The sequence below is a fragment of the Agelaius phoeniceus genome, chromosome 5, assembly GCF_051311805.1.
Source record: "Agelaius phoeniceus isolate bAgePho1 chromosome 5, bAgePho1.hap1, whole genome shotgun sequence".
Lineage (NCBI taxonomy): Eukaryota > Metazoa > Chordata > Aves > Passeriformes > Icteridae > Agelaius > Agelaius phoeniceus.
In genome coordinates, this window is record NC_135269.1 from 58,867,271 (window position 1) to 58,893,263 (window position 25,993).

The following is a 25,993-nucleotide window of genomic DNA, read 5'->3' on the forward strand; positions in this document are numbered from 1 at the left end:
GATAGCTCTTAGATTTTCACTTGCTACTGTTTAATGGTTTTCTTCTGCCACTGACAGATATTTTCGATTACTTTAATTTTAAGCCTTTGAAGTATGCTATTAAGAAATAAGCCTGACAGCAGCAGCAGCAAAGAAAAGATATGACAAAGTTATGCTACACATTAATGGAAATAGGTCTAAGGTCACACCTTATCTTTGTGCTCTTGTGCTTCTTAATCCAATGCTTTAGGAGCACTGAAAGTAGCAAAACTGAAAGGAAAGAAAAGAATAGGGAATGTAAAATGCACATCATGGCAGGATAATTCATCTGGGGTTTTTTCTCACCTTCATAACTACTCCAGCCTTTTTTCTGCCAGCTCTCTGTCTATTACAGAACAGATACAATTCACCAAGAGAAAAAGGGCTGCATGCTGCCTGTTAGGATGGAAGAAAAGCGTTCAGAAGCCATGTTTGCATGGCTGTGAATCACAGGGCTTTGATAGGAACTGTACAAGTCCTATCAAAACCTATGCTAGAAATCAACAGCATAGGAAAGGATACAGGAGGAAGAAATGAAGGAAAAAACTAGAACCTAAATTTCAGGGATCTCAATTGTATTTTTGTTTAAATATTTTCTCTTATGTTCAGTCAAACATATTTTGTAATACAAGCACAGAATTCTAAAAATGGGTGGTTTTCTGTCTAGAATAAGTGGGTGACAATATGAATACTGAATATCCAATTGGATTGTTCCAGGTAACCTGTGAATCAGCAAAAGTAATTTTGTGTGATTAATCTGAGGAATAACAGCAGCTGCACTCCATGTTCTAGCAATACAATTTATTTAGCAGATTTACAATCTATTGATAACACCTGAACCTAACAGCAACAACCAAAAATCAATGTGACTATTAATGATTTGAATTTGACCTGGCAAGGATAGTATTTACATGGCCTGCAGGAGACTATTAGTTAAATCATGCAATCAAAATATTACCTGACAGAAATTGTGTATTTTAGGATATATTGTGCTAACATATGGTAAACATCTTGCTGTGTGAAACAAGTCCTGTGCAAGAGTACAGGTTTCAATATCTGAAGTCCTTTATCGTATGCAACTAGAGCTCCATTAGTTTTTGTACTTTGAATACCCTTGAACTAGGCCTTAAATTGAGCAAAACACCTCAAATGAAAAAGTGTAGCTTTTCTTTTAGTACTTAATCCATCATTCTTGGCATGACAAACATAACATGTTCACAAGTACCAGAGTCTTCCACAGTAAAAGGTTGATCCTTCACTTTATTTCCATTCACTTAGTCAAAAGTCACACATGAGAACAGATTCACCAGAAACATTTCAAGTGGTAACAGGAGCCAGAAAAAGTCCTGAAGAAATGCAAATAGAGGTAAGCATAGTGAAGCAGATACCCAAATTTAGGAAATTTGTCATTACATCTACTTGGAAGTGGTTGCTTTTATAATGTCAGCAGTTAACCACAATTCAAACAGAAAGACTAAAAAGATATTTAGAGTGGTGACAGCTTCAGATTCAACAGATAAAGGAATTCAATGTCTGCTTGAGATATATGGTTCCATTTTCAGCTGTGATTGTTGATGCAGATAAGACTATTGCAAGACAAATTACATCTTAAAAAAATTATGTCCAAGCAGGTTCAGAAATATTTCAGTTCACTCACCCAAACTGAACAATATCCTCTATGCAAACAGTGCAATTAATAATGATGATGCTTTCATCAGCTTATTGCTAAGTATACTTCTGTGCTCTACATCAATCTGTCTTTTAACTCAACATTACAAAGAATCTCAAGTTTTTTTCACTGTCCTTGGGAAGTCATATTAACAAACAAAACCACTTGCCTTTTAGACAGTCGACTCTTCTATCCATGATAAATATGTTGTTCCATTACAGATTATTTTGGCAAGTGAAGGAATCCTCCTTAGACATACATGGCCCTAAACATTAATGTACCACCTTGAAAAGTAGATGCTTCTTCTTCTCACTGAGTTTCCAGGATTGGGTAATTCTGCTTGATTTTGGGCTCCTTTCAAAGACTAGGAGGGACTCAATGCCTCAAAAGGTAGAAAAAGACATATCATTCAAAGGCAAAAGCTTAAATTCCCATTCTTTATCTCCCTAGATAAGCAATGTTTTATCATAGCTACCTAGCAATGCTGCCTTCTAGGTAGGCATAATGCTTCTTCAGCAGCAAGGAGAATCACAGCCTCTGAAAACAGGTTGCCTGCTTTAGTGCCACAAGCACAGTCCTTGCACTGCACAAACTGTCCAAGTGGTCTGTGAGACCAGCTTAATTGTCAGCTGAAACATGATCAAAGTCAATCTTCATCCAGTGCATACTTGCAGCTTCCACAGTCTGCATCACTTCAGAGCTGGTACCCCACTCATTAGTGTGATCTGCTATTGTCCTAATGAGTCCACTGGCTTGTCAAGAGCCCTGTTATCTCAAACATAAAATAATTGTGTGCTTTTTAAAACTGCTCTCTCAAGAGTACAGGAAAATAGAAAAGCATGGTTCAAAATGATTAATTCACAGTGAAAATCTTTGAGCAGTACATTTAATTACCTAGACATTCTCAATTTATACCTACAAGGAGATAAAACCGTAGTCAACGCTTCCAGAAAGCAAAAAAATTTTCCAGACCTTTGGGGTTTTTTAATCTCCTTTTAGTGGATTTCAATTGCCAAAATATCCCAGTTTCCCAAAGCTGGACATTCCTGTTACACTGGCTGCCAAAGTTCCCAATGCAATGCCAGTTTTTTTGATCAAGCTCACTAATAGTTCAGCTAAAACATATCAATAGTTTCACCAGCTTTAAGCCCACAATGTTACTCCACTAAAAGAGGATTCTGCATCAGTCTTAAAGCAATTGCTACTGCCTTTTGGCAACAGTGTGATTTTAACATGAGCAAAGTCAATAACTACCTGTTCTCTAGCTTGACACAGAACATGTGGAAATTCCCAAACTAAATTTGCCATTATACTTCAACTATGTAATAGAAATTGTAGTATATTTCATAGAATCAAAGAATGGCTTGGATTGGAAATTCCCTAAAGATCATCTAGTTCCAACCCCTCTGCTGTGGACAGGGACACTTTTCCATCACACCAGGTTGCTCAGAGCTCCATTGGGCCTTGAATAGTTCCAGGGACAAGATATCCACAACTCCTCTGGGCAACATGCTCCAGTGCCTCACCACCCTCACCATAAAAAATTTTGTCCTAATATCTAATCTAAACCTACTCTGAGTTTGAACCGTTCCCCCTTGTCCTGTCACTACAAGCCCTTGTAAAAAGTCCTTCTCCATCTTTCTTGTATGCTCCCTTCAGGTACTGGAAGGCCACAATAAAGTCATCCCTAAACCTTCTTTTCCCTTTTCCAGGCTGAACAAACCCTTATATTTATAAAGATTATGGTAAATATTAATGCTATTCTATTACAAAAGTACTACTTAGCATTTATATGTCTTTGCTATAGTAAAATTTTTCTTTACAAAGGAATTCAGAGTTCAGGAAGAATAATATAAAATAAAATAGGCAAGAAGAATTCCCTGCCACTTTGATTTATTGTTATACAAAACTTAGGCTCTACCCACAATTAGCTAGCTAATATCCTTTAGAGTGTACATTTGTTTTGAAAATATAAGATAAACAGAAAATAATTACACATGCTGATGGGTAATTTCAAACAGTCTCATCATGACGATGTACAGGTTTATCCAGTTCTCCTAGTTGTCTTGTCTGGCTCTAATAAACCAAAGATTTAACTATTTTCCCCAGCAGCAGTACCACAAAAAACTACTCCAAAATCTGTTTACATAAGACAGAGAGATAAAAAGAAAAAGGGAATAGTTCTTAAGGGAAAGCTTTCCAATAATTTTCCAAATAAAATCCTAGCCTCAAAACAGTTCAGAACTTAGATAATGAGAACACTAATGCAAGCTGTTAATTACTTTTTATTTCTGTGAAAATTGCAAGATATTTTGAGTGTAATTGGTACAGCTTCTCTACAATATTACTCCAAAGGCACTAGGAGGAGCTCTAATTGCTCCCCAAAAGACACTAATTTCCACCTAATAGCTATTAAAGCAGGCCCAGTTTATTGGGTTTGTTGATGCAGATTTTGTGTAACAAGTTCGAAATACACCCATAGCACAAAAATGGAACTTTATTACTAGAGCTAAAAAAGACCTCCTTCAGAACAAATGTTCCTTGTTAGTGTGGTCTTTCTCTGTACATATTTATCTTTATGTCTGTTAACACAGTTCATCCTGTACACATACTTTATATCTTCCCTTCAGAAGTTGGATGGTGATGGCTACAGGTGACTTGCCCTACCAGGCTAGTAACACTGCCTGAGTGGATACACAATAATGTACATATATTATATAAAAACTTTTTCTGGTTTGGAAGAACACTATGATGACCAGAGATAAAAGGCAACTCTCTGTAGAAACCTGGTTTTAAATAGACATTTAAATAATGTCTTTAACTCATTAGACATGCACATTTAAGCTAGATGTGGTTAGGTACTAAGAACTGCATTACAGTTACCTTAGATTACATCTACATGACCACAAACATCTCCCCAGGCAGCAATTTCCTCTTTGCAGCCCAAAGAGCACCATGCAGACCAAATCTCCTCTGTCATGTTCACTCTGTACTTGTAGTGCTCAGTGTCTATTCCATGCTCATAGGTGTCTTCTGACCTGCACACTTCTTCAACACAGCACGCGCACTGTGTGCGTTTGCCTGCCCAGGGCACAGAAACAGACACCCAAAGGATGGCTCCTACCTCTGTGCAGCAGTCTGTACAGTGACATCTGCTTTCACTGATCTTACTGCTACATCAGCTGCATTTGCTCCTTGTACTTCTTCCAGAGGGTCTCTGATGTCTTCTCTTTCTAATTTGTGGATCTGGCTTTTTCCAGCATATGGGATCAAGAGAATTGCTCCACACATCATAGGTTTTACTCCAGGTCAAGGGCCTGAGCTGCCCTTCAGATATTTGGTACTGCTGTGGTAGGCCAGCTCACCTGAGCCACCACCATTCTGTTTCTGATAGGAATGACTAATGTATACACAGAGGATAAACAACAGTGGGACCACAATTTTCTGGATGTCAAGGAGCCTAACATTTGCTATTTAGCACTAACACCCCATTTCCCAGGACACTATACTGCCCTCCAGAGCTATGCCATCATAATAAAAGCAAGAGAAACCCATGTATGTCCACAATGAACAAGCTTGGTGAGGAAGACTGAATAATTTGAATGTTGGTTTCCCAAATATATATAACATAAGGTTGGTCAGGCTCTACCACCTGCAGGGGCCCCTCAGCTGCATTGGAAACACCAACAAAAACCAAATCCTATTTGTTATCTTCCACGAGGTTCCTACCAAGAAATAAATGTCAAAGGCTCCATCAACCTTGGAGAAAGATGAATACAACAGCTGCACTTGAGACACCAAGGTCAGAAAGGTAAAGCCAAGATCCTTTTCCCAGGCACAGACACACCAGCCTACCCAAGGTTCAAATACCACCCTAAGGCTTGGCAGACACTGTGTGTCTCCTCCTCATAAAAACACACAAGTACTCACTGATGCACTCCCACTAGCTTGACCACCTCAGTACCTTGACCAGTGCATTTGTCAACTGACTACATGATGGCAAACCTTAAGGGGCTGGATGAATACGAATAGGCCCAATCCCAGGAGTGGGATCTGCTTCCCCAAACATGCAAAAGCTCTGCAGCAGTCCCTGGGATAGTTTCCCAAAGGAAATTACTATGATTTCAAATTGAAAGGTCAGTGCCATGGAGAGAAGAGCCATTTGCACACAGCTCTAATGCTGAAAGAAACAGTTGTCACAAGGAGAGAAAAACAGTTTCAGATGCTCAGCTCCAGATATAATTTGTACTTTTAAGATTAAAAGCTGCAGCTGGCATTAGTAACAGTCTGGCAGCCATGGAAGCTGTAGAGAATCCTGGCAGTCCTGAGGAGATGATATTTCTGCCTACATTCAGAGGCAGAAGATATTGCTATACAGACCTGTGGTTAAGAAAACTGAATTTTAAAAAACTGCCTAGGCAAGCTGAGAGATCAGTGAGGCCAGTATCGGCCCATGCAGTTTGAACAGGTCATCCTAAACAACAGCTGTAATTCTGAAAAATAATCTCCTCTCCAGTTGTTGTAGCATCCATTATTGGAATTTACAGCACAGATTCCAATCACCTCTACCTCAAAAGATGGGCTTTAAGACATTCCATCCTGCATTGAAGAGAAGCGTACAGGTCCAATAAAAGGCCAGCATCAGTGCCACCATGGCACTGTTATCCTCAGTGTATTCATTCAAAAGCCCAAGACATAAACATTTTCTTTCTTGGGTCCAGCTGCTTTTCACTAAATGCTACTCACATAAAAGTGGAGCTTTTCTGCATTCTACCTTCATCTTGGTATCAGGTAACTCATCTCTGCATCTACCTTCAGTATCCAGAAGGAATCTTCTCATGCATGAGTGACTTGGATATTTTGTCCAATTCTATGTTATCTCTGTTTTTTTCTAATCTGCTTCTACTTTGGCTAGATAAGGCTGCAGGGAGACCACAGCTTCTGCTTCCACTAGCTTGAGCATCTTAGTCAAGCTCAACATTCCAAAAAAAAAGCTGCTAACATGCCACCTTGTCATGCATCAAGGCAGCATTCTCTTCCTCCTTTGCTACAAGTCCTTAAAGTAGTTAATCTGGTCAATATCTACAAACTCAAGCTTAATTGTATTCAGTAGACACTCTCCCAAGCTACACTCTTCCAATAATCCTGAAAATATATGCACAGGAGAAGTTAGTCCTTTAGGCAAGTAAGCCTTTACTTACATACCTTGGAAGAAGTCAGTGGACACACTCCAGTTCTTGCAGCCTACTGCTTTCTCACTTGTAGATCTGTTTTGCAGCATCTGGAAGAACACGGCCATTACCAGAAGTCAGGAGTTAGCAGAGTGAGTGGGTGATGCAAATTTTTATTTTGTCAGCTGAACTGTCATCTGTGGGAGCACAAGGTAAAGCTGAGAAAGCAGAGAAGCAGTACCTCTCTTAAGAAATATTGCAGATGTATTGGATTCTTGTGACACTGAGCAAAAGCTGGAGGAAAGGAATTAGAATAACTTTGTGGTGTCAGAGCTGTCACACAAAACTGAATTTCAGGTAGGGGAATTTAGGAAGGGAAAAGATAAAGTGAGCTGTTTGTGAGCAGGTCAAACTGAGTAACAGTCAGAATATCAACAGTATGAAACTGTATAAAATGACAGCCTTCGCATCCATCTGTCCAAACAGATCACTCTGTTGAGTTTGGTTTTGGCAGGGAATAAAGATTAAAGAGCTTAGACAGGGACTCTAATATGAAAACCTTTCCTCTTAAGACTGGAGCCACACTTGAAGTTTGTTGATGAGCAGAAGAGGGTAGCTGTTCCCTCCAGAGTGTCATTGTGCTGTTCCTCAAAGCCCAAACTTGCTGCAGCTGGCAGTAACACAACTCATACAATACAAATCAAGTTAAATAGGCCAGTTTAATGAGTTTTCTATATTGACTACCCATATCTTCAGGAATATCCAGGGACTCTACCTGCTGAACCTACCTACTCTACCTGATAGTTTGATGCTATTTATTAACTTTAGAAGTGGTTTTAGCATAAGCATCGCACTTACCAATTGCAGGTTGAACTCGTTTGTTATGTTTCAGCAGTTTTCAACCACTAGCAATAATCTCCCACTTAGACTTGCTTCAGTGTTGCTTGTTTCCTGCTTCAACTTACAAGACAGAGCTGCTTCTAGACTTCCCTTTTAGATATAGGATGGCCCAAACATCATGGAGTTCTTCCTGGGGATGAATGATGAACCTGAGGGAACTGGCTGATGCCATTGTAATGCTACTGTATAATCCTTGACTCACCACAAAAATTGGGAGGAATGCTTGAAAACTAGAAGGCAGCAAGTGTCATCCTATCTTCAAGAAGGGGGACCCAGCGGACTACAGGCCAGTCAGACTCAGCTTGATCCCTTGGAAGGTGATGGAGTAGCTAATCCTGGAAACCATTTCTAAGCACATGAAAGACAAGAATCATAAGGAAGAGTCAGCATGGATTCACCAAGTGCAGGTAATGCTTGACAAACTTGACAACCTTCTATGATGAAATTACTATCCTGGTAGAAAAGGGTGGAGCAGTGAATATTTAATAAGTCTTTAGTAAGGCTTTCCAACACTGTACCACAAGATTCTCACAGGGAAGCTGCTGAAGTACAGGCTGGATGAGCAGACAGGGAGGTGGAACAAAAACTGACTGATTGGCCAGGCCCAGGGCGTGGTGATCAGTGGCATGAAGGCGAGCTGGAAGGCAGTAACTGGCAATGTACCCCAGGGGTCAGTACTAGGTTTGATCCTGTTTACCACTTTCATTAGGTGGTGATGTAAAGTGTACACTCAGCCAGTTTGCAAATAACACAAAATTGAGAGCAAGGGCCAAAGAGCCATGCTTCCATCCCAAGGGAGCTTAACAGGCTGGAGAAACAGGCCAACAGGAACCCCAGGAAGTTGAATAAGAAGTACTAAGTCCTGCAGCTGGAGAAGAACAACCTCATGCACCAGGACATCAGGGGAGACATGACTAAGAAAACAGCTTTCAGAAAATAACCTGAAAGGAGTGTGAAAAGGGGACAAAATCAAACTCTTTCAAGATGTGCCCATTGACACAACCAGAGGCAAGGGTCACAAACTGAAACACAAGTGACATTGCTTGAACATCAGGAAACATTTTTGCACCATGAAGATGACTGAGCACTGGTACAGGTTGCCTGGAGAAGTGCTAGAATCTCCCTCCTTGGATACAGGGTCATAGTGTTGGGCAACCAGCTCTAAGTGGCCCTGCTTGAATAGGGTGGATGGACCAGAAGACATCCAGATGTTCACCCCAATCTCAACCATTTTGTGATATTTATTGCTTCCCTCTCAACTTCACTGAGCCACTGGGACTTTTTCTCGTTGTGATGATACCTTTCATTTCTTCAGCTACACTGACATTTTGGGACAAATTTCTCCCCAGTATTTGCAGAGTAGAGCCCTGGGTGTCAGATTAAAGCACCACACAAATGAGTAAGAACAGACCTGCCAGATGGTAAGGTTTGATCTGAGCAGTGCAAGTTTCAGCACTGCTTCCAGGGATCATCATCTCAGGGATTTCTGAGTCAAAAGTGAATTTTTGTACTTAATAGTAATTGAGATATTTTTCTTCTATGAATTAATCCAATCAATTTTGGAACACATCTTTAGCTTCCACAATGTCCTGTGATGACCACAGTTCCACAGCTGAATAGGATGTTATGATGAATCATATTTTGCACCCTACCATGGGCTAGGTGGCTTTGACACCCACTAACTCTTGCACAGAATGAGAGTGGAAGAAGTTCCCTATGTAGTTTGTGCCATTCACAGCTTTACACATGCATAAACCAGTTCTCTCTTTGAGATCAAAGAGCCTGGATGAGGATTCAGCAAACTGTCCCCCATACAGGAATCATTTGATTCCTTGATCACAAAATCAGACACATATTCAATAGAATGCTTCCAGTTTTACTATATTCTTGAGATAACAAGAAAAATTATAAAGTGTTCAAGATGTCAGTACACCACAGATTTATACAGCAATATATCCATTTAGTGATGAACAGCTCAAGACAGAAAAAAAACATGAGCAGAGGATGTTGCTGAGAGAGGATGATGTTAATTGCATCTAAGCTTCCCAATGGAGCATGATGGCTTTAAAGCTGTGAATAAGCCTGGGAAATGCAGCATTTCTACACAAGGCAGTGAAAAGGACTCTAAGGACAGAAGCAGCAGCTGCAAAGAGAGGAACAAGTAGCATCTACAGACTTTAACTATTCATGAGATAAGTCATAGCCACAGTATTGATGTTCAAGACCATAGAAACAAAAGTTATAGCTGAAATATGCAATGACTTTTCGACTGTGTGTATAGTAAAATAAGAAAATACAAAGACCAAGTGAATTTTTGTGTAGAAAAAAAAACACCTATTACTGTCCTTTTTCATCACCAAATATATCAAACAAGAGACCAATTACTTACTTTTATAAACAAGAAGGCAGAAAAGCTTCAGATTTTTGTGAAGACATTAATAAAACCTCCCTGACTCTACCACAGCACTCAGGCATGTCCCATTCACAAAACTGCTGGCTACTTTGGTCTGTAGCAGTATTAGGTTTGTTTAAAATTTGGCAACCACTCAAATTTTGCTTATTCTGTCTCCAGGAGAACAGCTCTTCTCAGAAAATTTACACATTTCTTTTATTTTCAGACTGCTACCTTCATCAGTTTTATGCTTCCACTGTTTGCCAGAGCAATTGAAGCCTGTAAAGTATCATGTTAGCATGGAATGGCAGCAGTCACTAGATTTTCATAACTATCTCCAAAACATGTTCATACTTTTCAAAGATGTATTCATCAGCAGGAAATGCAGACCTGTCAGCAAATATACAGTGCTTGGAAGCTCTTGCAAATAAACAATGATTTTAATTTGCTAGAGATAGTTCAACATATTTATGTAGCAATCTCACAAAGCAATACTCTGATTATTTCAGCAGCTCCTGCAAGCAATGCGCACAGTGAGCATTTTTGTCCTAATAAACACTTCCAGGTCTAAGACAAGAAGTAGAATAGAAAATTAAGATCTCAAAACAGAACCATGCTTAAAATAATACTTCAGGTTTACCTCTGATGTTTAAAGAGGAACAAAAAAAAAATGCAAGATTGAACAATAAATATAAAGCTAAATACAGGGATTATTGCACAAGTGTAGTGAGACTGATGAATGAGGATGAATTGCATGAATTTTTTGTTAACCCTCTCTGCACTAAGAGGATAATATAGATATGATAATATGGCACATTTAACAGACTTTATTTTTTTGAATTCCTAAAGAAAAGCAATCTGGCAGAGACAATGCTAATGTCAAATCACTGTCATCATAGATATTCTATTAAACACTTCTTGCAGTTCTAACCTTGAAAAACCTTATCCTTGAATATTGACTGTGTTACTTTTTTTTTTGGTGATAATGACTAGATTTAGTATAACAATCATATGCTTGTTATAGAGATTTGGACAATCTAGACTGTTAGTCCATAGCCCACCAGTCATAGATACAACTGGTGCCCTGCTAAGTTTCATTTGTAGCAAAGAGATCTGTTGTATATTGATTTAATCCTAGCAAGTTAGAGCATATTTGTTTTCTATGATTTCTGACTTCATAAAAGGCAAATAGTGCCTAACTAACCTAGTGGCCTTCTATAATCAAATTACTGGATCAGTGGACAAGGGAAAAGCAACTTATGTATCTACCTTGACTTCTGAAAGGCCTTTGACACAGGAAATTGATCAATATTTACATGTGCCACAATCCAGATTTGGATATTTCTGTAATTTATGTTCCACTACAAATATTTTGTCTTATATACTTAACTTTCAAAAAATTCCACTTATGGGGGAATGATGAAAAAGATCGTTAATTACAGTTTCTTAAATTAAACTAGCTCTGCAACAGATATTTTGGAGGAGTTGACTGTGATACAAAGTGCTTCACAGTCTCTATGACTCTGTCCCAAGTCAAAATCTGATTAATTGTACAGTAAAAACCTTGAATGATCTCCAGACAGGCAGAAAATAGGATGTGCCAAAAATAGTTAAATCCAAAATCTTCCATTGCACATACTTCAAAAGAGCTCAAAGCCCAATTTTTTACCAATAAAAAGACTAAGTCGAAGCATAATTGATCAAATAGGAATAAGACATTTACAGCCATTTGTAACCAATGTGATCAAAGGCAGAAAAGTAAACCTATAGTAGCAGTACAAGGAATTTTAACATTATTTCAGTAGTGCAGCAAGCAATACAGACACATGAAGAAATATGTTTATAATAAGAGTGAAATAATTTCAGCTTGTGAACTCTCAGCCTCAAAGACTTCTTAATGATTGCAGATCCATCTACATAGTACATTCTCTCCACTGTTTTGTGGGAAAAGGTTAGCAAAATACAACTGCAAGGAGATCACAAAGCAAGGATTTAATTAAATACATGACAAAAAATGAGGAAAACAGTCTTCCAACTAAAAATGAGTAACTTCCAACTAAAAATGAGTAATTTATTGCACTGAGTACAATATATTTGGAAACCTCTGACTGACTGAAAAGTAATGCCAATCAGCAAGACTGGGCCAGGATTTTGGATATTGTTGCCTGGCTGCTGACCCTGCAATTTGGGCGACTGGCACAAAACCACACAGAATTAAGAAGCAATACTTAATCTTTGAATGTAACATATGTGGAGATAAGGACTTACTGAAATTTCTCAGCCACTAATACACACAAAGCATAAAAGAGGAATTTTTTCCAGTCCAGTGATTTTCATAAATGTTTTAATAGCTTATAAAATTTGAACTGTTTTTGCTTCACTGATATTTTAAAAATAGTCCTAACAATAATAATTCATACTAATCATCTAGCCTCAAAATTTTGCTCATGTCCATTTTGTTCCAGTTTTTCATGAAACAAGACTGTTTTGTACATGGACTGGATATGAGCCCTACTGTGCATGAATCCTGAGAGATCAGAAATGAAATGCAAATAATTAATGAAAGACCAAGAATTGTTAATCTACAACTAATGGATGAGATTATCCAGCTGGAGGTTGGGACTGACCTTTTTTAATAGAATGGATATATTTGAGATTTGGGCTTTGCAAATGAGCCATAACTGAGGAGAGAGAATTTTTGCAGTGAGAGAAGAGAATTATGGTGAGGTGGATGCTGTCAATGAGACTCTCTCCAGAACTGGACAAATTTTGTTGGGAACAAATTATTCTGTGCAGAAAAAATGAGTTATTATCTGAGAGTATTTTTGAAGATTTATCTTATGGAAAGTAAAACTAGTGGCCAACATATTGACAGCCCAGGTATTCACTCCTGTCACTATACTCCAAAGTCATGCATCCAAATATGGCCTAGTCTGGCTTTGCAGTAGACTTGTTGATACAGTATTCATCAAAAGCTTGAGGCCATACATCAACAGGAAGTCCCACTTCACTGATTACAAAAAGTTATAAAGAAATTGAAAGTCTTATTGCAGAGTATATTTGCAGAACCAAATCTCACTTTTTAGCATAGAAGGAGGAGGATGCCAGACCTCCTGAAACTGTTAAACACAAAGATCAAATACCCATCCAGAAACTCTTCAAGGAAATCACCATGCTTTGAATAGTAACAGAAGTCTGTGAGTCTTTAGTATTAGACTCTTGCACACAGCAGACAAAATCAGCTCAAATAATACTGTTAAACAGTACTTGTGACTGAGAAATTCACTGTGGTTTGTGTTGTGTGGTACTATTGGCTGACTATCCAAGAGAAAGCAATGCTGCATTTGTCTATACCAACACACACCTTCTAAAACCAGCAGTGTTTAAAGACACTGACTACATCAAAACTGTGCCTGGTTCTTCAAACAAGTTAAAAGAAATTTGCCAAGCAGTCTGCAGATGGATTTCATGACCTAGTTTTGTGCATTAGGGAAAGAAAGAAAAAAAAAATGGAAATAGATCAAATACAGACTTGCTCTTTTGGGGGATAAGGGGAGCAGAAAGGAATAGCTCTGCTTTCCTCCTAGTCCTTAGAGGAAGAAAAGAAAAATAACTGCAAGGTACTTTGTCACTCACAACCTCATTCACCTTGAATAAGACACATGAGATTCTCACATGAACAGCTGCAAACTTTCAGAACCAGCAGCAGCTGAGTGTCACTTTGCATACAATTGTAAGACTCATATGAACTCCCAACTGATTAAACCATTCTCCCATAGGTAACAGTAAAAAGTCCTTACAAGCTGTGTTCACATTACAAAATAATCCTAAGGAGCAAGCCTGGGAGTGGCCAGACATCTCATCTACATATTAAATACCCCAGAAATTCAAATGGCTCAGTCTAGAATGAAACCCCAGAGTGATTGGGGTAAGATACTAGCAGGGATTGCTTTTCAGAGGTTGCATGGACAAGATCTTGCTTATATTACATCACCATGTCTGTGCCAACAGATTTGTGGCTTCTGAAACTCTGACAAACATCTCAACACCATATTCTAGGGCATCCTATATTCCTTTTTTCCTTCTTGCCACAGAGTCACCAACTTAGCAAACTGCAAGTTGCTAAGTTGGTGACTCTGTGGCAAGACCCATTACTTACCCATTACTTTGGGGCAGAGCCTGTCTCTGCAATCATAGCAGGGGAACACCAGAGCCCAATGCTGCAGCCTAAACCAGCATCACACAGAAAAAAAATGAGCACTGAGTTACTAACACACCAGAAAGGATGGTCAGCTGCCCTTCCCTGCTATGATGAGCTGTTTGACTGCAAGCAGATGCAGCAGCATTTGATTGTGCACGGCCACTGCTCTAAGGCCTTCTGCTGCTACTGAGGCTCAGGACTGAAAGGGTGATGTGGCTTCTATGTCAGGCCCTCAACCTGACCATGCTCTGAAAGGAATGACATTCTCTCAGTCAAGCCTGCCTTCTTCTCCTCAATGCAAAGCCTCTGAGTTTCCATGGTGCCAAACTCCTTTGGTCCTCACACCTCTTTGTCAGCCACCCACACACATCTTGTGGGCCAGGGCTTAAGCAGTGGCCTGGGAACAATTGTTCCTGTGGCACCACTGCTTAGGTGGACAGGGCAATGACCAACACACGTGAAGACCTCGTTTTCCTTTCTATTTAAGAACTCATCTGGAACAAAGCTTATTAAAATTAATATTTTTCCGTAGTGAACATCTGGCTAATTTTTTTCAACATGACTGAAACAGGACCACTCATTTATTCCAAATACATGTTTTGTTCCCTCTGATAGTACAGAGCCTATTGCATAGTTCCCTTTCTAGCAAGTCTTACTGGAAGCTGGTGGACAGACCACTACTGCTGTAGGTAACCAGTCCCTGAGAGCTGTTCAGTGGCTGAAGTGAATGCCAAATCCATTCTGAGAGAGGCTTAATTACACTGCAATACTGACTAAAATAATAAGGACTTTGTACTCAGTACTCTTGTTAACAGACTGCAAGGGAAAGAAATGAAATTGTGCCCTTTCATTTCCAGAGTTGGAACATCACCCATGGATGTGGTAGGAAGCCTGCCAGGAAGCCAGCCACAGCCAATATTGATAACACCAGATAAATGCACATTACAGCAAGCAGCTGTGCCACTGGGTGTTGCACCCTTGGTGCCACAGGCTCAGTTGCCTTTCTCATGAGCACTTTGATACACATACCTTCTTTGGAAAGAGGCAAAAGCATGGAGGACTTGGCACACTTGCAATGAACATTAACTCAGATATTTGACTGACTTTGTTGTGGCTCGTGGTTTTTATCATACTGCTGAGATAAGAACAGCCAGTGTAAGCAGACTTTGTAGTCTATCACCACAAGTACAGGAACTATCTAAGTGTGCTCTGTTTACATGCTCAGTGTCAGTGACAGCATGCTGAGTATCACAATATACTGTTCACACAGCAATGCATTTACTGAAGTGATTGAGCCAACTGCAATGCAATTTCAATACTGCAATCATTTACACACAGTAGATGGAATTGTACCATTAGGAAGTTTATACACCTTAATGCTTTTCAAATCAGTTTAATAACGCTATATCACAGTATTTGACAGTGCCACAATATTTTTTGTATCAGCATTGTGTAAGATCCAAGATAATCACTATCAGGAGTAGAAACAGGGATGGCAAGCACTGTGCCAAGCAGGAAAAGGGAGGGGACTGATGCTGCAGCCAGATGTGGCAGTAGGGCTTGACCTTCTTGCCACATGGATGCCTGGCATGAGTCCTGGCACTGGGGCAGGCACCACTTGTGCCTGCAGCAGTCTGGTGAAGGATCACAGGAAACAAACATGCCAAAGTCAAGAAATGTCTTAGGGAATAAGAAAAGTCCTCTGAGGGACAAGAATAGGAGTAGAGAACAAAGATGGGAGAATCTGCCAGAAGTTGGACTGAGAATATGCCAGGAGTTGGACTGAGAGTATTTCTTTGAAGACAAGAGGGATGCTAACATATCCTTGTAAAAATATGAACGAGGGTTAAACCAGAGGACTGTTCCCTTCCAGTCCTGTTATTTGCTTCACTCTTGATTTGCTACTGGTGATAGACATTAAGAATTACTGTGAAATTAGAATAATGATGTTGCTTAATCTGAGCAGCATGCTGGTACACAAAACCTTGCAAAAATAATTATTGTATTTGATACAGTAGATAATTTGTCAAAAGATTCATGCAGTTAAACTTATTTGTACTAAAGCTGTTCCAATTATGAAGAGGGAAAATATTGATTAGAAGTCTCTTGCAGTGACAAGCAACAAGTTTGAAGCACTTAAATTCTCAGTTTCTCAAGAAAATTAATGAAGTCAACACTACTCCTGCTACTTGAACTGAGGAAATAATGAGGGCAGGCCTTACCACTGTCATTGTTGACAATTTTAATATTTTAAGAAAACTACTTGCCTAATTAAGAGCATTATCAGTACTCCTTTATGTTACTTTGAGAATGTTAGTAGATTGGAATTTTTTCCTAGTTTGAAAAAGGCAATAAATAGATAAACAACTGATTCAGAAAAATGTCTGCTTGGTAAAGCAAATGGGAAGTTTTATGCTCTTTCAGTGGTAAACTAGGACCTGCTATAGGATAGCTGAGCTATCATGTATCAGTTACTTGATACAGCACCAGAAGGCTTGGACAGACATAGGAACACTGATTGTCTGATTGCCTTATTGTCAATCATTTTATCTACTTGCAAATCCAGTGAGTGCTACTTAGAATAATTTTTACATTTAAGCCAATGAAATAATAGAATCAGAGAATGTCTTGGGTTGGAAAGGGACCTTAAAGACCATATAATTTCAACCTCCCTGCTGTGGGACACCTTTCACTAGATCAGGTTGCTCAGAGCCCCATCCAACCCAGCCTTGAACATTTCCAGGGATGGGGCAGCCGAAGCTTCTCTGGGTAACCTGTTTCTGTGCCTCACCACACTCACAGTAAAAAATTTCCTCCTAATATCTCATTTAAATGTATGCACTCTTTCAGTTTTCAGCCATTCCCCCCTGCCCTGTCACCACATACTCTTTTAAAAATCTCTCTCCCACTTTTTTGTAGGCTCCCCTCAAGTACTGGAAGGCTACAATTAGGTCACCCTGAAGCCTTCATTCTTATAAAGAAAATTATTTTGTTTTATAACCAGAGCAAAAACATGTACTGGACAACAATGCATTCTCTGGAAGAACTAAAAACATCTAACAACATAAAAAGCTTTGTAGGAATTAAAAAGTTTATATTTTATCACTGCAAACCCAATAAGAATTTGTTTCTATAAATTGCCAAAGTAAATAATTAACCATATGAATAACTGTCCATATAAGAGCCAAGAACCTTCTTCCTTACTAAAAGCAGTGTGATCAATCCACTAATAACTGAACAGACAGAGAGGGGAAAAAATATAAAGCTGGGTTATGATTTACCTTGGCGCCACATTCTTCAATTCTGCTTCAGTGGTTTACACTCGTTTGCATCCCCATCTTTATTTGTACTCTTTAAAAAAGCTGATGAAAAATAGACATTATGGTACAATGAAAGAGACCCATAAAAATTAAATTAGAAAAGATATACAAAACCCTAGACATAAGCAAAATGCCTCATATACGGCCCTGTAAACCCACTGGTGCTGTATAGTAATAGCTACAGTTATTAAGAAAATACTTCAAAATGAAATAAGAAGTAAAATAATCCCAAGATGAGCAGTGCTGCCCAGGTCAGACGCAGTGCTGGCCTCTATCTGGTGAGCAAATTCACTTCTGTAGACATTGTAGTGTCTATGCTATAAAGAAGTAGCATGAGTAGAGGCAGAACTTTCTAGTAGACCTAGCCTTATGAAGTTCACCACATTGCATAAACCAGTGGTTTTATATATCCTGTTGTATCCAAGGTCCATATATCTCAGCCACTCTGAAAGTGATGATTGTTCCATACTCTTTTTTTCAAGCAGTCAATGTTGTTTTATGCTCAGCTGTGGGAACTTCCTTTGTAAACCTACATCACTTTGCTAGTTACCATGGCCAAGTGCAAATACTCTCAACCAGGTGGCCCCTAACCCTCCTCCTCACAGCTCTCTTTAACATAACCTTGAAGCCAGTGATCCATAAATTTAGGCTTTCTATTACCTCCTTAGAGACCAGCCACAAGTCCGCTTTATAATTTTTCAGTTGAGGAGTTTTTTTCCCCTTAAAGGCCTGATCAGGAAAGTAAACAGCTCCTCAAGGAACTCATCAGTATAATCCCCTGGGAATCTTTCTTCAGGGTCAAGGGAACAGAACAGAGCTGGCAAATTTTTGAAGACATCTTCATGGAGCACACAAATTAGTCACCCCCAGGCACAAGAAATTTTGCAAGGAAGGCAGGAGATGGGAATCACTAAGTCTGCACCTGCTGGTGAAGCTAAAGGGCAAAAAATATGTGCACAGGCAAAGGAGACAAGAGCAGGTAACCTGGGAAGAGTATAGGGATACAGTCCAGCTGTACAGGGATGGGGGGGAGGAGGCCAAGGTGAAATTGGAGCTGAACTTGGCAAGGAATGCAAAGAATAACTGGAAGGGGTTCTACAGGTGTGTGGGGGCTTTTTACAAGAGCATGTAGTGACAAAACAAGGGGGAATGGCTTCCAACTGACAGAGGGCAGGTTTAGATTAGACATTAGGAAGAAATTATTTTCTATGAGGGTGGTGAGGCACTGGAGCAGGGTGCCCAGAGAAGCTGTGGATGCCACATCCCTGAAAGTGTACAAGTTGAATAGGGCCCTGAGCAACCTGGTCTAGTGGAAGGTGTCCCTGCCCATGGCTGGGAGGTCAGAACTTGATGGTGTTTAAGGTTCCTTCCAACCCAAACCATTCCATGATTCTATGAAATGAAAGCTTTGTCCCTTTAACAGAAGCTGTTTAATCAGCTGGATACTGGCAGCAAACATCCTGAACATCTCCTTCAGTTTCTAATTTAGAATCACAAAGTGCATCATCAGCTATTCAGCAGGAAACAGCAGGAAAGCTTACTTGGGCTTTGAAGTACTCATCTGCTCTGTTAACATGCAGACCATACAGAGTATATAGCAATGCAGTGTACCCCAAAGGATGATGAGAAGGAAAAGCAGGCAGAGGGAAGATGATTTTCAGAAAGATAAAGGTCAGGAACTCCAGGGACAGCCATTCTTTTGAGGAAATCCAGGTTTTCTCTAGCCTCCTCTAAGAACAGCATAGTTTCAAGCTGCCTTTGTTTAACTTAAAATACCCACAGAATCAAAGGAACCATAGGCCATGTACTACTGTATTAGACGTATTCCCACCACTAGGTGTCAGCCCAATTTAACATATGCACAAATTTTTCTAAATAAACTTTTATTTTGTTGTACTTAAATACTTAATAATGAAAATATTTTTTAAAGGCAAGTAGAGCACCTGCTTTCAGAAAGGTACATTTCATAGAATCATTTAGAGTGGAAAAGTCTTTTAAACCTATCCAGTTCAATCATTAACCCAGCCCTGCCAAGTCCACCATTAACCACGACCCTAAGGGCCATATCAACGTGTCTTTAAATATCTCCAGGGATGGTGAATTAACCACTTCCCTGGACTGCCCATTCCAGGGCTTGGACAACCCTTTCAGGGAAGAAATTTTTTTCAATTTCCCATCTAAACCTCCCCTCACACAATTTGAGGACATTTCCTCTTGTTCTATCACTTGCTACTTGGGAGAAGACATTGACCCCCACCTGGCCACAGCCTTCTTTCAGGCAGTTGTAGAGAACAAGGTCTCCCCTGAGCTCCCTTTTTGCCAGGCTGAACACCCCCAGCTCCCTCAGATGCTCCTCATAAGACTTGTGCTCCAGACCCTCCACCAGCTTCATCACCCTTCTCTGGACTTGCTCCAACACCTCAGTGTCTTTCTTGCAGTGAGAGGCCCAAAACTGAGCACAGGATTTGATGTGCAGCCTCACCAGGGCTGAGTACAGGGCAATCCCTGCCCTGGCCCTGCTGGTCACAATATTTCTGATCCTGACCAGGATGCCATCGGCTTTTTTTGGCCACTTGGGCACACACAGGCTCATGTTCAGCTGCTGTTGACGAGCACCCCCAGGTCCTCTTCCACTGAGTAGGTCTCCAAACACTCTGCTCCAGCCTTCAGCACTCCATTGTTGAGGGGTTGTTGAGACCAAGGCGCAAGACTCAGCACTTGACTTTGTGGAACCTCACACAATTGTTCTTGGCACATCAATCCTGTCCAGGCTGTCCAGTGTCCTCTGCAGAGCCTTCCCACCCTCCAGCAGATCAACACTTCCACTTTGGTGCCAACATGTCGCAAACTGACAGGAGGCACTTGATCCCCTTGTGCAGATCATGGATAAAGGAATTAGACAGAGCTGATCCAAATACTGACCCCTGGGGAGCATCACTTGTGCCCAGCCACCAGCTGGATGTGTCACCATGCACCACCACTCTCTGGGCACAGCCATCAGCCAGTTCCCTACCCAGCAAAGAAAGTGCCTTCATCCATTTGGGAGCTGGGGAGATGGTGCACCTTCACTTACAGAGAGCAGTGGATAAGTATGGGCCTATTCACAGTACTTAATCTTTTTAAAATTTAAATCCCTGATAGCTAAAATGAGAGCTGAAAAGGTTGAGGTAGAATACCTGCTCTGCCACTGTTTTCTGAAGCAATGAATTCATTAACACCACAGAGCCCCTGCTGGTTACGACATAAAAGCAGAGGGACCATTTATCAGCATTTTGTCCAGGGGTGAATCAAATAACTGTCATATCACTTCTGAAAAGGCTCTGTCTGAGCACTTTCTGTCATTCAAATTAATACCACCCCCTCTCCAGCTGCAGGGTTAAAACACACAGAGTGGGGATGCAACAATGGAAAGAATATTTATTCAGAGTATTATGCCTTCAGTGATAAATATGCATGGGCTCTTCAAAGCAGATTTCAAAACCAAAAAAAGGTGGTTATAAAGTCTCATGTAATTAAATTTTCATTCTCCTCTCTGGGGGAAGCATGATGAGACAAAACTGAATGTGAAAAAATGGACTTGAGTGACATTGCTCTCTGTGAGAAATAGCTTGCAAAGGAGAGTCCCCAGGCAATACCTAATACAGCTTCTGCAGGCTCACCAGGTGGTGTAAAGCACTGCAAAGAAAATAATGGGAGAGCAGGAAGCAGAAACAACAAAAGACAAACAACAACAAAAAAACCTCAGGGAAAAAACCAAACAAAAAAACATTCAGAACCTCCCCCACAAAAACCCAAACTCACTCTCTCATACATTCCCTCCCACAAAACCAAACAGAAAGAAAATCCAAAGAGAGTTCAGCCCCCCAAAAAGCCCAACTGAACTAGCAAGGATCCAGGGAAAAGAACTGTTCCAGAAAAACACTTTCCTTCCCAGCAACGCAGAAACAACAGCCTACAGTCTTTCCTTGCACACAGCCTCCCTCTCCTGTCAAAAACATGAAGTTTCAGTTCTGAAAAATACTTGTATCACAGTGCAACATACAGTCCTTTCACAGCTGACCCAGAATCCCTCTCTGCATCCTGATATCTGACCCTATAAGCACCATAGAGCATTTAAATCAGTGTTAACACCAAAGCTAGGAAGGGTGAAGAAATGAGGGACCTGCTACACAGCTGATAGCAAAAGCCAGTCAGAGATGGCTAATATCAAGGACAGAGTGAATTAAAACACGTAGCAGAAAATTTTATTCCAAACATGAAAATGTGTGTAGCCAAGAGAGGGAAATGGGCCCAAGACAAGAAAATTATTTTCAGAAGAGACATTAGAGATGAGTGAGAACAGAAGACAAAAATGGCCCCTTAACAACCCAAATCAACCTGGAGCTCCAACCTGGATTTCATTTCTAAAACAAATCCTAGGAATGGGATGAGACTTAGGCCCAGACAGGGGCCATATCTCAGACAAAAAAAGTTCTTGAGGGTCTTCTAGTGCATTCTCTAGCAGCTTGCCCTTTCCTTTGGAGTCCCCTTTGCAGCCTTATTCCAACAGAAGCTCCTATCCCAATCAACTTCTGCATGGAGCTAAAACAAAATACAGTTTTGTTACAGCCAAATCTAACATTGTGGTCACTTAGAAAGTTTCTCTAAGGATCAATGCATCCTCTATTCATATATTACACTGATTTCAAGAAAATATAACAATATGCATTATACATTGGATGATGAGGCCACGGAAATTGCTAAATCAAACCAGAAGACTGTATGATGTGGAATTTCAGCCTGCGGCTAAAAAGAAATTGAGTCCCTGTCCTTGGAGGTGCTTAAAATAAAAATGCTTAATGTGACACTTAGTGCCATGGTCTAGTTGAAAAGGTGATGTTAGTCATAGGTTGGACTCAATGATCTCAAAGGTCTTCTCTAACCCAGGTGATTTTGTGACTCTGTACAGTCTTTTCAAACTGTGTGCATAAAACAACACAACACACTAGAGCTGATAGAGAACAGAAGACATGGAATGAACACACTGAGACCCAACAGAAAAAGAACAAATTGTTTAAATTAGTTAGAGATCTGGGGCCCTTTGTTGTGGTCTTCATGTAAGCCATCCACACTCACTGAAGGAACATTAGAAAGACGTCAGAAATATATGAAACTTCCAGAGCAGAAAAAACATTTAAGAGGTGCTCCAGAGGTAAAGTCCTTTGCCCTTTTCTCATGCAAAGAATGACATTCAGACAACTACACTTTACTTACAGACCTCAATTTTCCTGCCAGACATCAACACAAGACAGCTTAGTCACAATCTCTAATCACTTCTACAGATCATACAATGGTTTGGGTTGGAAGGGGACTTTGAAAACTATCTCATTCCAACCTTCCTTCTGTGGGCTGGGATACTCTCCACTAGACCAGGTTGCTCAGAGCCCCATCCAACCTGGCTTTGAGCATCCCCAGGGATGGGACATCCATAAGTTCCCCGGGCAGCCTGTCAGGAGTGCCTCACCACCCCCACAATAATGACTTTTTCCTAGTATTCAACCTAAACTTTCTGGTTTTGAATTTGAACCCATTCTCCCCATTCATTCTGGTGAAGATACATTAATATCTTCATTGGATTTTCCTAGAAAAATCCAGGAAAACTACAATATAGATGCTTACCAAGATTACCTCATTCTTTCCATTCTCCTCTTATCTAAGTAATTAATGCACTTCAGGAGACTTTTGCCAAACTCTACCAGACTTCCAGAGACTTAGCAGAAGCTGCCATCGTCTCCAACTAGCACTTCAGGGAACTGCTACCTGCAGAGGAATGAACCTTGGGAGACATGTTGGAAGATCAGTGTTTGAGATACCTGATCTCTAGAAGTTAGTACCTGTATTTCTTCAGGAACCTCAGAAACACTAGCACAGTTTTCTATTCTTTGCCAATGTAAGTGGAAAGAAGAGGAAACATTAACTCAGGCTCAAGCTATCTAGCTCAAGAATCTACAGTAATTGCAACAAATTATTTACTGAAGGAACTAAGAGCGATCCAGGACTTCGAGCCAGCTGTGAGCTGGAACAAGCAGAGAGATTTCAACTATACAATATTTACTGTCAAGGTGCACAGAAAATACACACTGAAAATTTCAGACATCTGGTTTCAGGCAAGAGTAATGTGGTGGGGGCCAAAAAGGACTGTGGTGGGTTGACCCCACTGGAAACAGCTTCTCAGCAAAGCCACTCTCTAACTCACGTTCTTATCTAGAGGAGGGAGGGAAAACATTGTAAAAGGCTCTGGGTCAAGATAAGGACAGGAAGAGATCACTCACCAATCACCATTACAGGCAAAACAGACTCAACTGGGGGAAATTAGTTTATTGCCAAACAAATTAGAGTAGGGCAATTAGAGATGGAAATAAAGTATTAAAACACCTTCACCTCACCCCTCCCTTCTTCCCAGGCTCAACTCCACACCCTTCCACAGGGTGCAGCCTTTCAGGAACAGACTACCTCAGTGTAGGTATCGCACAGGGCCACACACCCTCGCCCCTCAGAACTCACCCAATCCAGAAACCAAACCCACCCAATGCCACAGCGCCCCTTGGCCGGTGTTTACAGCGAGGCCCTGCTGGGCGGACCTGGTCCGTCTCGGTAGCTCCATTGGGCAGCTCTTTCGTCAATCACTGTGAGGGGCAGCTGCCCGCGGGTCTGTTCTGAGGCCGAGCGCTTGCGCGGGGCCCTCGGGCGTTTCCCAGGGGTTACCGGGGGCCGCCTGCCCGCCCGCCCGCCTGCGGGGCCGGTCCTTGGCCGTGTCCATGGAGCGGCGCCGTGGGAGGGGCCGGAGGCCGCGGTAGGGGCGGCTCGGCAGGGCCGGGTGACGGCGGCCGGGCGGCGGCACTGCGGGGCTGCAGCAGCGGGACGGGCCCGCACCGCCCAGCCCAGCCCAGCCCTGCGCTCGTCCCGCCGACCGGCGGATGGGCACAGCGAGGCCAGCGGCTCGGCCATGGCCAGCGGCGGCCCCGAGGAGGGGGAGGCGGTGGCGGGGGAGGAACAAGCCCTCAGGAAACTGGTCGTCCGGCTCCAGAACGTCCAGGAGAGGAAGCGGCTGGAGACGCTGGTGCAGACCCTGAGCGACCTGCTGGAGCTGGCGGCCCGGCAGAGCGGTGAGCGCCCTGCCCTGCCCTGCCTTGCCCTGTCCCGCCCGCCGCCGGTCGCTAACACGGTCTCTCTGTCGCTCTCTGTCCCCCCACAGCTCCCCGGCTCTTCAGCGGCAAAAACGTCCACGTGCCCCTGCTGCTGGTGGTGGATCTGTACCCGGGAGCGGCGGGCGTGCAGCAGGTCAGGGGCCGGGCGGGAGCGGGGCCAGGGCCGCTGCCCAGCTCCGGCTGCGCTCCGCGGGATGAGCGAGCGCCGGGCCCTTCCCGGGATAAAAGTTCTTGTTCCGCTTGTTGATTTCTCCTTAACTTGCCGTGTGTCTCCTGGGCCGCTTCGTGAAGTGCTCTGAGCTGTAGAAGGGCGCTGTCACCGCTGGCATTTAAAGGGACCAAGCGTTCCAACTTATTGCAGACGCCACTGGCTGCGTCTCTGTTTTTACTGGCAGAAGGAGGCAAAATAGGAAATAAGAATTAAGCCATGTGAATACTTTGTAACGTAGGGTTCTAAATTACCAGTGTTATCTAATACAGTTTTGACGTGTGCATATTGAATTTTGCCATGGTTAGACAAACTTCTGAAAAGTATGATTTTATACTATGAATTCGTATATGTGTAGCTGTATCCTTGAGACTTGTGCTAGCACACGTTTTTAAAGATGGGAGGAATATTTTAGCTAAGAGTAAGTCCTGCAATTTAAGGTTCTGCCTACCTGCTCCTGTAATTTAACATTGGCCCATTTGGACTAGGTGTGGCACTTGGACAATTCGATGTTATACTTATGGTACAGCTGCCAGACTTGTCATACAAAGCAGCTCCTTCCTGGCAGGCACATATTAAATATCTGACTATGCTATGCATAGAGGATATTTATAAGCTCCAGATTTCTGTGCAACTCGTTTGATGCTTTTTTTTTAAATTATTAAGCACTATGAATATGAAGCAGCAGTTTTTTTTTCAAGATAAAGCTCATTAGTTTATAAAACCTCTGCCCAGAAGTCTAAACTTGGAAGTAAAACATCAATCATAACAAGAAGTAGGTGTGAAATGATAGCACAAGACTCTCAGAATTGCATAAAGAAGACAGTGATTAACTTTCATTTTAACTCTCTTAAAATACTTCATTCAAATGCAGAATTTTAAAATTAATTTTAATCTTCTACCTGCCTACATTTGCAGTCATACAGT

At 41.3% G+C, this 25,993-nt stretch overlaps 1 protein-coding gene and 1 long non-coding RNA gene across 2 annotated transcripts in view; one reads left to right on the top strand and one right to left on the bottom strand.

The window, feature by feature from the left end:
- Positions 1 to 323: 323 nt before the first annotated feature.
- Positions 324 to 24,389, bottom strand: LOC143694165 (uncharacterized). Its single transcript, XR_013182471.1, has 3 exons — positions 24,237 to 24,389; positions 6,893 to 6,968; positions 324 to 2,452 (listed from the first exon to the last, which is right to left on the bottom strand). It is a non-coding gene; the product is annotated as an uncharacterized LOC143694165 (long non-coding RNA).
- A 23-nt stretch (positions 24,390 to 24,412) lies between these two features.
- LRRK2 (leucine rich repeat kinase 2) overlaps positions 24,413 to 25,993 on the top strand; it is a 64,091-nt gene continuing 62,510 nt past the window's right edge. Inside the window, exons 1-2 of the mRNA XM_054631402.2 lie at positions 24,413 to 24,816; positions 24,906 to 24,991. Coding sequence (XP_054487377.2) covers positions 24,657 to 24,816; positions 24,906 to 24,991 — 246 coding nt within the window. The 5' untranslated portion in view covers positions 24,413 to 24,656. The remainder of the gene's footprint in view (positions 24,817 to 24,905; positions 24,992 to 25,993) is intronic.